This window comes from Metopolophium dirhodum, chromosome 8, assembly GCF_019925205.1.
Source record: "Metopolophium dirhodum isolate CAU chromosome 8, ASM1992520v1, whole genome shotgun sequence".
In the NCBI taxonomy this organism is placed as follows: Eukaryota; Metazoa; Arthropoda; class Insecta; order Hemiptera; family Aphididae; genus Metopolophium; species Metopolophium dirhodum.
In genome coordinates this window covers 18,935,422-18,951,278 of record NC_083567.1, presented here as the reverse complement: position 1 = coordinate 18,951,278, position 15,857 = coordinate 18,935,422, and the positions used below count along the sequence as shown (strand labels likewise).

Sequence of the window (15,857 nt, the reverse complement as noted above, 5' to 3'; positions counted from 1 at the left end):
GTTTTTTTTTCTATTATCAATATATCATGATGACAATATTATATAATTTGTGTTTGATGACATACTCACATGTGCCATTTAAAAGATACATTTTTGACGCATGTGGAACTATCAGCTTTGCAAAATTTAAAATATGCATAATGCTTTTAAGTATGCCAAATATGTACAATATGTTTAGTTATCTTATGGGTATTACCCAAGTATTGACCAATTATGGCATTACATCTCACACTAATTATGTTCTGTAATGTAACTTTAACATTACATTTAAAAGTTTTTGTTTATAAACAATATCATATGAAATTAGTAAATAATATTATGTATTTTTAAGTACATATGTCATAAAATATACAACAGGATATTTAACTAATAATAATCAAGATATTTAAAATACATTACAAATACCATGTTTTCTTCTTTTTATTTTGCAGAATATGAAGTTTTAAACTTCACAACATTGTGATTTTTTAAACACTTACCAGTCTGAAATGTGAAACTTGGGATTTATTTATAATTTGTATAAAAATTGTATACAGAATGTCCACCATTAAATCATGTTTGTGTGCACTACACACAGATATTGCACTAAATGGTAGTAATTTGGATGTTCAAGCTGCTCAACAGCACATTTATCAGATAAATCAGTATTTCAAAAGTGACATAACATCTATCGAATCCGGTGATTTATTAAAATATATTCAATATGAATTTATAGGGAGAATACAAAATACAACTAAAATTTCTAAACAATCATAGTCCCGTTTCAAATGGACACGTATTGTACATGTAGTTTACATTGATTAGGTTCATACTTGTCGCACCGGCAAGGAAATTGTGCCATCGTCTGAGTGGTGTGTATGAATTTAACTAATGTAAATGAAAACACGCGCGTACGTTTTAAAATCAGTATTATAGAATTTACTTTTTTTGTAGTTAAATTACATTTCAAATTACCTTTCAAAATTGTAACTATTCTTAACCACTTTTTTATTTTGACCCACTTAAAAAAAACTTCTTAGTTTTTGTTTTCAAAAATATGACCATAGTTTAATTATGTTGTTAATATATTAATTAAGTAATGACAATCAACAAAATAAAATTATATGGGTAAAACACTAAAATGTTAATGTAAGAACCAAACAAGGCAATAATTTACTGTAATATATTTTATTATTTATTTTTTAAATTTATTTTAAATAATGATCCATTTTCCAAATTGCTAGGTACTTATTAAAAATGAAGATATTTTGTTAAATAACTATTAAAAAAATGCACTGTCAGAAAATCATACTTGTTTGATAATATATTTACATATATTATAAATTGGTTCTTAAGAGGACCTTTAACCCGCATTTGTTGTCTCCGTCTTACACACGTATGGCATAACAAAAACTGTTTCGCGCGGGGAAAGAACCAAAAAGGCTACAGTCATAACTAAGAAACTAAATTTTCACCACTTATAAAGGAAAACTTTGGCTGTGCAACATCATTTTTATTTTTTTGAAATCACTTATACGAAAAAAGTTCTTATTGTTTCAAAATCCATTATTATTTGTTTTTCAAACTTAAATAACTTTTATGAAGTTCCGATATCGAAATAAATAAAAAACAAAATTCTTCTTTAAATGTGGTGAAAATATCGTTTTTTAGTTATAATTGAAGCCTTCTCGGTTCTTTCCCGTGCAAAACAGTTTTCGATATGCCGTACATGTGTAAGACGGAGACAACAAATGCGGGTGAAACGTCCTCTTAAGATGTATTAAAAAAAATTTACTTCAAAAATATAATTTTAATTGTTTGTATTATATTACTTACAATTAAATGTAATTAAATTACCATAAAATTACTTAAAATGTAGTTACTACTTTTAATAATTACTCCACAACACTAATCAAAAGTATATATTATAGACTCACCTTACAGATATATTTAACTATATTTTTTTTAAATTTAAGTGCAATACTTAAACCCAACTAGCTAATATTAATAGTTATTTATAAGATAAAAATGTATAACAGTTTAATTTTTGAAATGTGTTTATCTGTATTTAGAGCTAGCTCTCAAAATATTATTCGCCGATGATAAAGGAATTTTATGTTTTGCAAAATCAATAATCAGCTTAGATTCAATAAATACTAAAATAATTACAGCTGATATTCTGTTCTTATTTCTTCAGTTAATTGAGTCGTTTCCTACATATGTTGTTTATTACATAAAGTTAATAATGGTAAATAAAAATATAATACAATTAATTGAAAACATATAGCTGTTCATATCATGTACCAGTGCTTGGAAGGAACTAGAATTAGAACTAGAATTAGTTTCAGTGAAACTAAAATTAATATTGAATTTCTGATACTTTAATCGTCTTAAACACATAAAATCACACATTTATACGTAAGCTAAATTTCAAAAATAAAATTTTTAGATTGGTAAATTGTTGTGTGAAGCGAAGAACTTTTACACATATAAGATAGGGAATTACGATGAGCAGATAATGTCACGTGGCTATTCTACATTTCTTAAAATCTCTTAAAGTAATCATTTTTTTTTTAAATCGGATTTTCACCAAACTATTTAATATAACCATACCTACAATAATTTATAATTAAAAAAAAAATTAAAGAACATTTTGTGTTTTGTGCTTCTTTAATATAATTTTAAAATTATCAAGGAACAAAAAATGTGCTTTATTTAGGAACGAGGAAAGGAACTAGTTCCTTTCTTTAAACCAGTAACAATTTAGTTCCTTTTTAACATGAAGAACTAATTCCGTTTTTAAAGGAACTTTCCAAGCACTGTAATATGTACCTAGTTATACAGGGTGTCCCACTGAGATCTGACAAATGAAATAACTTTTGTTCTAATTAATATTTTTAAAAAAATTCTTTTTAATATAATTCATAGGCTATTGCGCTACACCTTTAGTATACATTTTTTATTTTCTATTTTTTAATACTGAAAATAAAAAGCTTAAAAACTGATAAAAAAAATTTCCAAAATATCCAAAATAGCCAATTTGTAAGTCTGATTTTCAGAAAAATGTATATCGTAAAAACATTTATTTAAGTCAATTGGCTGATTTTTTACCATTTTTTTAAATATCAATTTTCTTGTTAAGTAATATACGATCTAGTTAATGTTAGAAACATTATAATTTCAAAAAATATAAATTATTTTGAAATGATGTTACAAAATGTTCATATAAAATAATTTCAAAATGATTTATATTTTTTGAAATTATAATGTTTCTAACATAAACTAGATCGTATATTACTTAACAAGAATATTGATATTTTAAAAAATGGTAAAAAATCAGCCAATTGACTTAAATTAATGTTTTTACGATATAAATTTTTCTGAAATACAGGATTTACAAATTGGCTATTTTGGATATTTTGGAAATTTTTTTTATCAGTTTTTAAGTTTTTTATTTTCAGTATTAAAAAATAAAAAATAAAAAATGTATACTAAAAATGTAGCGCAATAGTCTATGAATTATATTTAAAAGAAATATTTTAAAAATATTAATTAGAACAAAAGTTATTTCATTTGTCAGATCTCAGTGGGACACCCTGTATAGTGGGCTCCTATATTTGTTGTGTTCTTTATAATAATGTAGTCCATGACTGAATTTTTAAAAAATTATTATTAAATAGTATGTATATTATAGATTTTATGTAATCTATGCACCAGCAGTTCAAAACAGAGCACAGACATAAGTACAAGAACTTATCAAATATATGAAAAGCTATTAGAGATAAATCATTTCAGTGATCAAATTGAAATCAATAAAATAATTGAACACTTAAATTATCAAGTTTCGTTAGGTGAAAAAATATCCCCCACAGGTAAATTTGTATCATTAATTTAAATAATAAAATGTAAAATAACACTGATAATAATAATTTTTAGCCCGCCAACATATATATAATCTATTTGGTGTAATTGCTCAACATCATCCTATGTACTTAAAAAATTATGAAGATAAACTCATGAATCTGTTTTGTTATGAACTTCAAAGTCAGGTTTGACTCATTATTATTATTATATTAACACATTTTTATGATATTGTTAAACTTTGCAGATAGAATTACGAGAGACAAATTTAAAAAAATTTTTATCTCCTGTGGCTATAGGATGTTTAAATGGAATGACAGGATTTTTAAATAATTTTGCAGACCATATCAAAACTCATGATTATTGTCTACGTTTATATGAAATATTAAAAAAATTAATTGGAACTGTTGAAGAAAAAAAAAGACATGTTATTAACCGAAGTATAATGCAATAATAAATGAAAACCATTACTTGTTATGACTAACTATTATCATACAAAAACAAAATATTTTGTTTTCAGCTGGTCTAAATTTATTTCAAAGACATATTCAATTATTTTTAAAGTTAATATTTCAAGATGCAGCTGAAGTTATGTGGTTTCAAAAAAAACTTTGGGATTGGAGTTTATTGTCAAATATAGAAGATAAAAAAATTGGATTATCTTCATTTGAAGTTCTTTATAAAGGTGCTTCAATAGAATTTGCAAGACAAAATAAAATAATTGAATCAAATATCAGAAATGTTCAACAAGAAATAATAAAAGTATAAATTAATATCTAATGTAATTTGTGTAGATACAGTTTTAAACAAATTTATGTTATTTTATTCCACTGTAATGTACCCTCTGCATACTTAAAATTTCTCCTTGGTTTTTTTTTTTTTTTTTAGAATATGATTATATTTCTAAAACACAAGTTATATGATTTCAAATTAAATCATCAAGAACATGCTGTAGTAGTGAGAAGTATAGGCTGGTTAGCAGAACCCTGTAATAATCTTTTGGGAGAAGACAATTTAATTGGAATATTTACTATTTTATCACTACAAGCTGAGGAAAATTTTTTAAAGTATATTCTTTATTCAAAATATTTATAAGCACTTAACTATCCTAATTTATTTTTACTTAGTTGTCAATTGGGAAAAAAATCTTATAATCCAAACGCAGCTAATTACTTGAATTCATTATCACTAATTATAAGAAATATTAAATCTTTAAACACCGATCAAGTTTTATTTATTCAGAGGTTAAGCATTTACTGTTTTGATGATTTTATATCTGCTCAATCAAAATCTGAATGGCAAGACAATATTAGTAATGCTATAATTATTTCCATTTACTGTTTGGCTTCGTCTCATGGAAATATTCTGGATAAGTACTTGAAACAATTTTGTAAGATTGCTATATTTTTTTATATTCTATTTATAATTTATAATCTAAAATAATTTATTTTTATAGTTTATGTGGGATTAATAAAATCTTGTTCACATCGTGCAGCTATTGATGCTGAATTAGTAGAAGAATATACTGGGCATGTATTAATAAAAAGCACTAATTATGTTTCACTTTGGATATCTTTATTAAAAGCTCATCAATGTCATTTGTTTGATTTATATTTAAGTAAGATTTTTTTTTTATCTTATCCTTTATAAATAAGCTTGTATTGGAGAAAAGTTTTTCTCTTATAAAAAAAAATATAATAACCCAGCTTATGCCCTATTTAATTTTGTTGAATGACTATAATATGAATGTATTTAAATATTGTAGTAAAGGCTTATCCAAAAATGAAAAATCTAATTCAAATTTGTTCTCACCCAACAGTTTTTATATTGTATTGATTACATAAAATATGTTTAAAAATAGTCATTAACTTGGCTTGATTAAAAATTTTCTCATCAGCAACAAAAATTTAAATACTATACATGGACCTTATACTAATAGAAGAAACATGCCTGGTTGGCGGGGTAGATTGGTATGGACGAGAGAATTAGTGTTAATATTAGATAATAGAAGTCATATATTGTACATATGGATGCGTCACTACTATGTATGTGTACTGCTTCATAAGATACGGCCTATCTTTTACACACGTAAGTATGTAACTATTACTATGTTCTGTCCATTAGTATAAGGTCTATGATACTAAAGCAATATTTATTTTAGTTGATTACAAGAGAAGAAAATATTATCTTTGGGTGCAAAATTATTATACCATTATACATAATATGGCTTTTTAAAATAATTTAGCTTAGTTTAGAAACATTTATATAAAATAATATTTATCAATTGTAAGTTACTACTAATTGCTTACTTATATTTAAAATAAAATAAAACAATCTATTAGTAATTAAATTAATATTAATTATTGTACTAATAAGTAATAACATATCTCAATTACTCATTCATAATTAGGGATGTTATTAGACAGTATTACAATTGAATAATTGATAATTTATTAATACAAGAAAATAAAACGACAATAATTCAATTAAAACATATTTTTCTACTTTATTGGGATTCTGCATTATTATATTTTTACCATATATTTAAGAAGTCCTTATAAATTTTTGGAATGATCCTCTTCTATTGTTATACCTAGCATAATATAGAAGACTAGAACTGTCAAAATCGGTCAATGTTACAGAAAAAAAAATACATATTTTAATAGTACTTTGATTTAACCTTATGAAGTAAGTTGATGATAACAATCATGTTTGGTGCTTATATTTTAATTATCTTAACACGTTGAACGCTGACGTCAATTTGGCATGCGTGTGGCCGTCGCTAATTGTAAAATTAGTAGATTTTACGTAATAGTCAATACGGTAATGAATGGCCGATAAAAATTTGAAATGTGTTCAGTTACAGCAACCAAAAAAGACTCAATAAAAAATAGATAACTGTATGTTAATCACAGGTTGACAACAGCCAAAGGCACCTGTTCACTCGTGACAACGACGAGTTGACATTGGCTTTCAACGTGTTAAGAATAATGAATTTTCTTTTTTTTATTTATCTTATTCAAAATCTAGCATATCAATATCTGAAGAATCTTATGTAGATTTTATCCAAACCAAATAAGTTGATTAATTTCTTAATAATATAAATTGTTTTATGGTAAATTTTGGAAAACATGTTTATTCATATTATTTTTACAGATATACCAATAATAGTGAAATCTAAACTAGAAAAATCCTTAATGTGTAGTTTTATGTCCAGTGTCTTGAAAATAATAAGAAAATTAGATTTATCTACAAATAAATCTTCAAACGAAGTATATAAAATTCCAACTTTAACTCAAGTTACATTTATCATATCTTAATTTTAATTTTTTTTTTTAGCTTGAAGTTGAATATATTGCCAGAAAACCTTCAGATATTACAGCACTGGTTAATTTAGTGCAAATTTTCAGTGTTATATTGCATAACCTTGAGCTCAATATTGAAACTGCATCTTCTTGGTTGCCGTATACCCTTAATGTTATAATTAATCATTCTATTGAACTTCCAACTATTAGTTCAATGTATAAGGTATTGACCGTTATTTTTCAAGAGTTAGATTGGTGTACATTTTTAGAGAATATTAATAATAATAGTACTAAAGAAAAAATTATAGAATATGTGAATTGTGTCATGGTATATGTACCTACATTTAAAGGAGATTTACAATATTGCTGTCTTGAAATGTTGATGAGCTTACCTTCAACTATTGTTAAAGAAATACTAAATATTCAGATAGTGGAAGTTGTAAAAGTAATTATATATTGAATATTAAGTTGAAAAAATATGACTAATAGTTATACATAATGTTATAATATAGTAATACATAATGTTTTTGTATCTTATTACTTTTAAGACTACATTAATCGTGGGTTCAACATTTTTACCCTTGGCGAAAAGTGCAGTAAATGCTCTAGAAAGATGGCAACAAGATTTATCAAAGAATGAAATGGATCAACTATTAAAATGTATCATGCCATATCTTGATTTGTTACTTAGAACTAAAGGTTTGGTTTTAATTCTAAATATTATATTAATTTCATCATTTTTAGATACTAGCGCATTATCTAATTAGTAATCTTTAAAATAACAAAGTAATTTACATTACTGACTTGTTGTGAATAATATATTTATGATCATACATTTGTTTAGGATACGACAACGAAGTTGAATTAAATAATTTAATACTTGATCAAATGCAATTACAAAACCATAGAAAAAGAACATTAACTAAACATAATAAATTAATTACAAAACCGGAGACTGAACTAGAGATTGTCCAGATAAAAATTCTTGAATATTTAGCTCAATTGGATATGTCTACTTGTTTAGGACTTTTGGGAGACCCAAATAAAATTATAAGCTATCCACTCAACATAATAAACTACAAATTATCATTTAATGATTGTAAAATAAACATTTCTTTTGGTGAGTTATGTTTTTAAAACAATACGATTATTAGATACCTACTAAAGTTATATCTAATAAAAAAATATTTTATCTATTAATCTATTTAGATCATCTTCTTCCTAGAATTTTAGAGTTATGCCAATATTGCAGCAATCGTCAAATTCGTTTTATCGCATGTGAAATTTTCCATGCCTACATGATGCTTTATCTTGGAAATAGTAAGTTTTTTAATATTACTAATCTCAAGTTTTAATGTTTGATGTAAAACAATACTATTTTTTTTTGCTTAATAATTAATATAGACCATATTTTAGGCCCTTTGCTACAACATTTACTACATCTTTCTCTGCCTGTAGCTATCTCTTAACCATTAACTATATTCAACATGACAAGGTCGTTTACTTCTAAATTATTTCTTTGTTCGTGTTCTCCCATGTTCTAATTGCTTTTGGGGCCAAACATTTGTTGGTAATTTGTTCCTTGTCTGTGAAAAATAAATTTCACTTATAAAATTGATTATGCTAATCGTGCCTTTTAAATAAATTTCGGAAAATAGGTCCCCTCAAAAAAATGCTGTTTGTGGACAGTTCCCTGTCATAATTATTATTGTATTATTTAATACTGAATAATGTAGATCAGGCATGCTAGACTCAAAATATTGACTGGGCTGAATATGTCAAATAGTTTACTATAAACAACTATTTTTTTTTTTCAATTGTATTTCTGTAACCAATTGCAACCCTATACTTATATAAACAAATAACTCATACATTTTTGTGAAGTAAAACAAAATTCATATGTGAGACATCTCATAGCAACCTATAGGGGTTGAAAAACAAAGCAAAGAACGTTCCCCCAGTTGAGGAAAATTGGTGCCATTTGGTTCAGTAGTTTCTAAGTCTATAAGCCCCATACATTAATTGTTATACCAGTGACAGAGCCAGGGTGGCTGAGGAGGCTGCAGCCCCCCTCCAAAATATTAAGAAAATTTAAAAGTGTATTATTATTATTATTATTATTATCAATACATGATAAGGATTCTAGTAACCAAAATCTAAAATAAAACTTCTGCATCAGCATGTTACACTTATAGAAGAACCTAGGTAGACCACCGCTGTGTAAAAATTGATCATCCCCCCCCCCACCCCGCCAAGAAAAATCCAGGCTACACCGCTGTGTTATACAATATATAGAAGATATTATATTCAAGTTGTATTTCAGATTTCTGCATTGTTATTTGTTATTGATTTATAAATTAAAGTTAATATATTTTTTTATAGATCTTATTTTAGAACGTTCTAAACCAACAGAAATGGAAATAGTTACAAAAAAAATTATTCCAATAGTTATAAAATTAGCTTGTGACATGGATAATCTAGTTCAACAACTTTTTGAACCTTTAGCAATTGGAATTGTGCATTATTTTGCAAGTGGAATTCAGTATAATAGTATTTATACTCCTATAATTATTGATATATTAATGGTAAATCCAATTTTATTTTTATTTTTTTTATAACACACTAATTAGATTAATATTTTACACCTACTACTTAAATGAACACTTAAAAAAAAAAGTCATAATCAATATTTTTGCTTTAAGCATATTTACCGTGATTATAATTTATAGTGTATTCAATATTTTATAATTTAAGTTACACATACTATTTGTTGGAATTTTTTTATCTTTTGATAATTCAAAAATAAGTTTTTTTTATATTTTTAATTAAGAACCAATGGCAGTCAAACGGGGAGGATGGGTGGATCTCACCATAACCTTTTTTTTCAATATTTATAATAAGACTAGATTAGATTAGATATAGGTATAAAACGGTAACTATAAATTACATTTTTAATGATCAAATAGTGTTAGAAAAATAATGTGTCACACTTTATTAAACAATATTTTGCAATTTATTACACAGTCTTTTGACCGCCACTGTTGAGAGTACCTATTTGATTTAATAATATAATTGTTCGTAATTAAATACAGTGGAATCTCGATAAGTCGAACCTTAATAAGTAGAAATAAATGCCGTTCTCTTGCTATTTAACCTAATCTACGTAACCTTAGTAAGGCAAAAACCTCGACCACTCAAAAAAATTTCCCTTGAATTTTGACTCATTGAAATTTCACTGTATATCATCACTAATTCATGAAATACTTTTTACAACATAATTTGATGACCATGACCAGCTAGCTAAAAAATATTATCTATAAGTAAATTTTATGTATTTGCAGGATAGTATATCAGAAAATAGCAATGAAGCAGTTAGAGATTTTTCTTCAAAATGTATTATGGAATTTTTACGCTGGACATTAAAAGAAGACAACTTATCTCAAAAACTTTCAATTAGTTTGCGCATTATTATAAAAAAAATTGAATCCTTTTGTTTGCATTCTGATCCAAATAAGCAATTAGGTAAATATTATTTTTAATGCAGTTTAAAGTACCTAGGTATATTATTAATATATCTATATTTAATTTATAGTTTTGATTACTTGCGATTAAAAATAAATACATTTTGCATTTAAAATAAATCTTGCAAGTTCAACTTTAACATGTTACAATAAATTATAAATTATATAAAAACTTATTTTATAGGTTATTAAAATACAATAGCTATAAAGGGGAAATGGCAATTAAATATCTAAATTTAATAGTAATTTAAAACAACTGCATTATTCTAAAAGCAAGATTTCTTTGCTCTGCCTAAAATGTAACCAATAAATAATATGGTTTATACAATTCTAATTTACGTATATATTTAATTTAGGAGCTGCTATTGCTTTTAATTCCTGCTACTCTATACTACGAGAAGATGAAACTGTTATTAATGAATTGTGGATTCAATTATTATATTATTTTGTTGTTATTCTTGATTCGACCAAATCAACAAATTCAGAACAACATGTTTTAAAATCTATAGATCATCTACAAAGAGTATTCTTGGAAAAATCAAGCTTATTTAATGAAGTAATATTGAATTAAAATTTAAGGGGGCTGGAGCGTAATCCATTCTACGTAGTAAAAATTAAAAACTAGGCATTTTTTATTTCATTCTGTTTGGGTCTTGTGAATGTGTTGAAAGTATATTAACATTAGTGTGTGTAATTCATAATACCGATCATGTTGTTTAGGGGCATCATAGTGACCAGATATGTACGTCTGTCATTTTACCTACCCGCGTGCACATATCACCACATCTTTATAAAATTACAAACATTTTTTTTTCAAAAAAAATACTGCCAGTGACTTTAATTATTACGTTCAGTAGGATGTTCCGATTTAAATTTTGAAAGCAGATTTGAGTTCCCCTCTAAATTACTATAGTTTAACTGTCGTACATTTTTCATATTCTATATCTATACTAAATTTGAATCATGAATATGATCTATTTTTACTCTTTTTGTTAGTAAATTTCTCAGTAAAATAAAAAAATCAGAAAAATGAACTGTCAAAGCATAGATAATTTAGTGACAAATTCAAATCTACTTGAAATACAAAATACAAAATTAATATCATAACATTATATTGGGCGTAGTGATTGAAGTCATGAGCTATGTTTTCGAACGTAAATGAATAACGCTCCAGCCCCCTTAATATTATTTATTTATTAAAATTATTGGAACTAAATATAGGTTTGTAATTCACGAAAAATACCAAAACCATTTCTTGGAACTCAATTATTTAATGTAGTTGAGTGGCTTTTGAGATATATTGGATCACCGATGACCAATTGTAGATCAAAGTGTATTGATGTAGCAAATTCCCTTTCTAGGAATGTAAAAGGTAATAAAAATAAGAATTTTACTTATATATTTTTAATCTCTTAGAACAAGATAAGTTATATTTTGAAGTCTTTCAGAGAATAACCTATTTTATGCATTGTACGTTTTTAAGGTTGCATGTAGTCCAGTGACATTCTTAACGTTATTGTTAATTTAGATAAATTTCACTTAAGTATAAATATAGACAATAGTTAGCTAGAAATGGCTTGAAAGGGGTTTTTATGTGTGATGATAGTAAAAACAACAACTATTACTCACGCTTTTTAAATTCTAATAACTTCATCAATAGTTGAGGTCTTTGAGGAATTATGTATCTTAAGCAGAGTATAGGTAAATTGTATGGCTTTAAGTATTTAGTCAGTAATTAAAATGTATTAACTACATTGATATATTTTTTCATAATGTGTAAACACCATTAGTTCAGACTATAGGATAAGTATAAGGTTAATATTATATATTATATCATAATAACAAGTCACTTTTAATAATTATATTTAATTTTTTTTTTTAAATATGCAGATAAAATGTGTAGTTCTAATATATTAGACCACTAAATAACTGTTATGATTTAAAATAAATTATTGTATTATATTTTGATTAATAACTAAAACTCAATTACAGATCACAATTCATTAAAAAGTATATTAAATTCTTTTATAATATCACACGGAGAAAATGAATTAATTAACTGTATTGAACGAGATTTAAATTCATATACAGTTTTGAATAACATAAGCATATTAATACATTGGTTGAATCAACTAATTGCTACTTTAGATTGTTATACATCACTTTTTAAAAGAAGTATAATGGATACAAAACTACTGAAAACCCCCTATTCTTGGTGAGAGTGGTTAATAGTTATTTAACATTAGTACTTAAATAGTTTTATTATTATGATTGTTATGTTGTATTCATTTTCAGTTATCTTTCTTACATCCTATCTTAAATTTTTAAAATACACTGCTTTTAATTTTAAATATTGTTTTAATATAATATTAAAAAATGTTCTTAATGTAAAAAAATAATTAGTTTGTTTCAGTCTATTCATCAGTTTTTATTTCATATAGAAGAATTCAATTTAATGCAATGGTTAACATCTATGAATATACCATTCAATGAAAGTGGCAAAGATATTATTATTCAATCCAGACATTTTAATACTGTAAAAAACCATGTTATAGTTGGGATCTTTAAATTCATAAATGTATTTGATAGTAATTTAATATGTGAATTGTTTGATGATGCAAATCAGGAGAAAATTTACGATCTTGCTATCAAGTAAATCAATTTAATTTTTACTAGAACTAGGGCTTGCTTGCATAGATTTTTCACTAATAGACTGGCCCTACCGTTATTAGTAACATTATGTGTCGTAATCTGAGTGACCAATGCAGACTTACAATAATTATAATATACATATTATAAAATATACAGTCATAATTTATACAACCACTAGTAGTTCCCTTTAACAGTGATCCTTTTTGAATTCACATGGTTGGTCTGTGCTTTATTGTGATGGTTGAAATAATAATTTTCAATTTGTATTTATTATTTAAGATTTAAAAAATATACTCTATGGTTAAACACTAATACAATTCTAATACTAATAGACAGGCACCGAGAGTACATGATCATGTTAAAATATACATTTAAATCTACTAAAATTATTCTGCGATTATGTGTCAGTCTACACCAGTGGATTCAATCAATGGGTTGCAACATAATTTTGGATCGCTTAAGCTTTGAATATATGAATTGTTATAATTTAAAAAAAATGTATTCATCAAACATTGTTAGAAGCAAATAAAATAAACATAATAATAATACTAAACAAGTTAAAAATTGGTCCATTTTTACACATATAAACTAGTAAATTACAATATATATTTTTTTTTTTTATAAATAATACCTAACTAAAAAATATTGCAAGACCATTTAGGTTAAAAATAACTGATCTATTATTCTACAATAATGGTAACATGCAGGCTTATCGTCAGGACGGGTACAAAAACTGTGTACATGTTGACACGATTCTTGCAATGCTGCTGTTATGTACAATTACATTAAATTAGTATTATGTCTACAGTACTAAATAATCATTATTTTTTTTAGATGTCTTTTTGATTGTGAAATGGTTTACTCTGATGAAAAAATAAATCTCCACAAACCAGTGATAGTTCAATTCATTAAAATAACCTGTGTTTCAAGTAAATTTAACAACAAATTGAAACAATATCTTTCAGCAAATTGGTCTGAAGTTGTTTTCAGTTATAATACATTAACTGAATATACAGTAAAAATAAACTTTGTTGCTGTAAATCAGCTGATCCTTGAATGCAATATATTTTCAACTATGGTAAAGTAACTGATTTATGTTGATATTGTAAAAATATGTAAAGGAATTTAAACTTATATCTTAAAGTTATGATTGTTTTAAATTACAATATTTAATATTCATAGGATCTTGAAAAAATTGTGAATCGAAAATATATTCTTGAAAATTTATTTAAATATGTATACAATGATGGAGTAATTGTAGATGTTGAGTCAGTTAGATTGTCATTCCTGGAAAATTTGATAGAATTTTTAATGAACCTTGATTATGCGGTATACATTTAAAAATCTAATTTAACTATAAATTGTAATGAAACTTATATATTTTGTTTTCATTATTTCAGAATGATATAATAACATTTTTAATCATGGATAAAAATTATATTATTGACATAAACAAATATAAACAAAAATTATTTGGTCAATATTTCTTTAGTTTATTCAGTAAACCAATAACTAAGTATTTTTTAAAAAATCCCGACATTTCTGTTATTAAACTGCTTACTGAATACCCATTAAGTGATCAGACATTTTATGTGATCTTAGAAGTTCTTAGAACATTGAATAATAAAAAAAAGTAAGCTATACAATATATTCATTTTTAATTATTATCATTAAGTATTATGTATATTATATTTAGAGATGACCAAGGAAAGTTACTAATTGAAAAAATAGTGAACAGTGAAAAATTCTGTGAACAGTTAAAAAATAAATTTTCTTGGAATGAAATATTTGAATTTGTAGAATTATCATCTAATGTAATTGATACATTTAGAAATGAAAGCATGACATTTTTCCAGAAATGGATTTGTGATAATTTGACTAATAGCAATTTGAATATTTATCATAAATGCCGACTTCTTGGATTTTTACCAAAATTAGTGTCAAGTCAAAATTATAAAGAGCCTCTTGATTATACTATTAGGTAGTATCATTATGAACTACATATATGAACAAAGTTGATAGATAATTAATTATGTTGTTTAATTTTTTTGTTTTTAGAAAGTGCCTAATTGACTTTAGAGATAAACATTTTTCTGAGACCTCGTCAAAATTAAAACCGCATAGTATAGATCTTACTAATATAGTAACTACATTTCAAAAAATCTTAACTGGTATGGAGTTGAGTTCTTCATATTTATTATTTGAAATGATAGTTGAATGGTGTATTAAAGATCCCAACCATGTATTTTTTGAACGAGTGGAAAATTGTTTGCATTATTTTTTTAAAAGGTAATTTTAATAATACGTAACAGAAAATACTCAACTTTACACTGAAAGTATAAACTATATTAGTTTATAGCTAAAAAATATTTCTAAGTTATTCCAAATAACCACTTAATTTTTAGTATTTTCTCCCTAAAATTTAAACTTATGAAATTATTTTTATACTAAGGTTTGGTTAAACTTAAATAAAACAACATTTTAGTACTTTCGTGTCACGATTTTGGCTTTCAATTTTAATTGTATTAAACAAATTATG

At 25.1% G+C, this 15,857-nt stretch overlaps 1 protein-coding gene across 1 annotated transcript in view; it reads left to right on the top strand.

Annotated features, from left to right (window-relative positions):
- The window catches only part of LOC132950134 (DNA-dependent protein kinase catalytic subunit-like), a 39,556-nt gene that overhangs the window by 562 nt on the left and 23,137 nt on the right, over positions 1 to 15,857 (top strand). The window contains 25 exon segments of the mRNA XM_061021373.1: positions 432 to 679; positions 2,052 to 2,227; positions 3,674 to 3,851; positions 3,916 to 4,028; positions 4,088 to 4,280; positions 4,361 to 4,602; positions 4,729 to 4,907; positions 4,968 to 5,230; positions 5,297 to 5,458; positions 6,997 to 7,112; positions 7,180 to 7,590; positions 7,694 to 7,844; positions 7,990 to 8,265; positions 8,355 to 8,465; positions 9,528 to 9,730; positions 10,487 to 10,667; positions 11,023 to 11,222; positions 11,888 to 12,038; positions 12,659 to 12,881; positions 13,070 to 13,318; positions 14,153 to 14,396; positions 14,501 to 14,647; positions 14,719 to 14,951; positions 15,015 to 15,299; positions 15,377 to 15,607. Coding sequence (XP_060877356.1) covers positions 538 to 679; positions 2,052 to 2,227; positions 3,674 to 3,851; positions 3,916 to 4,028; positions 4,088 to 4,280; positions 4,361 to 4,602; positions 4,729 to 4,907; positions 4,968 to 5,230; positions 5,297 to 5,458; positions 6,997 to 7,112; positions 7,180 to 7,590; positions 7,694 to 7,844; positions 7,990 to 8,265; positions 8,355 to 8,465; positions 9,528 to 9,730; positions 10,487 to 10,667; positions 11,023 to 11,222; positions 11,888 to 12,038; positions 12,659 to 12,881; positions 13,070 to 13,318; positions 14,153 to 14,396; positions 14,501 to 14,647; positions 14,719 to 14,951; positions 15,015 to 15,299; positions 15,377 to 15,607 — 5,060 coding nt within the window. The 5' untranslated portion in view covers positions 432 to 537.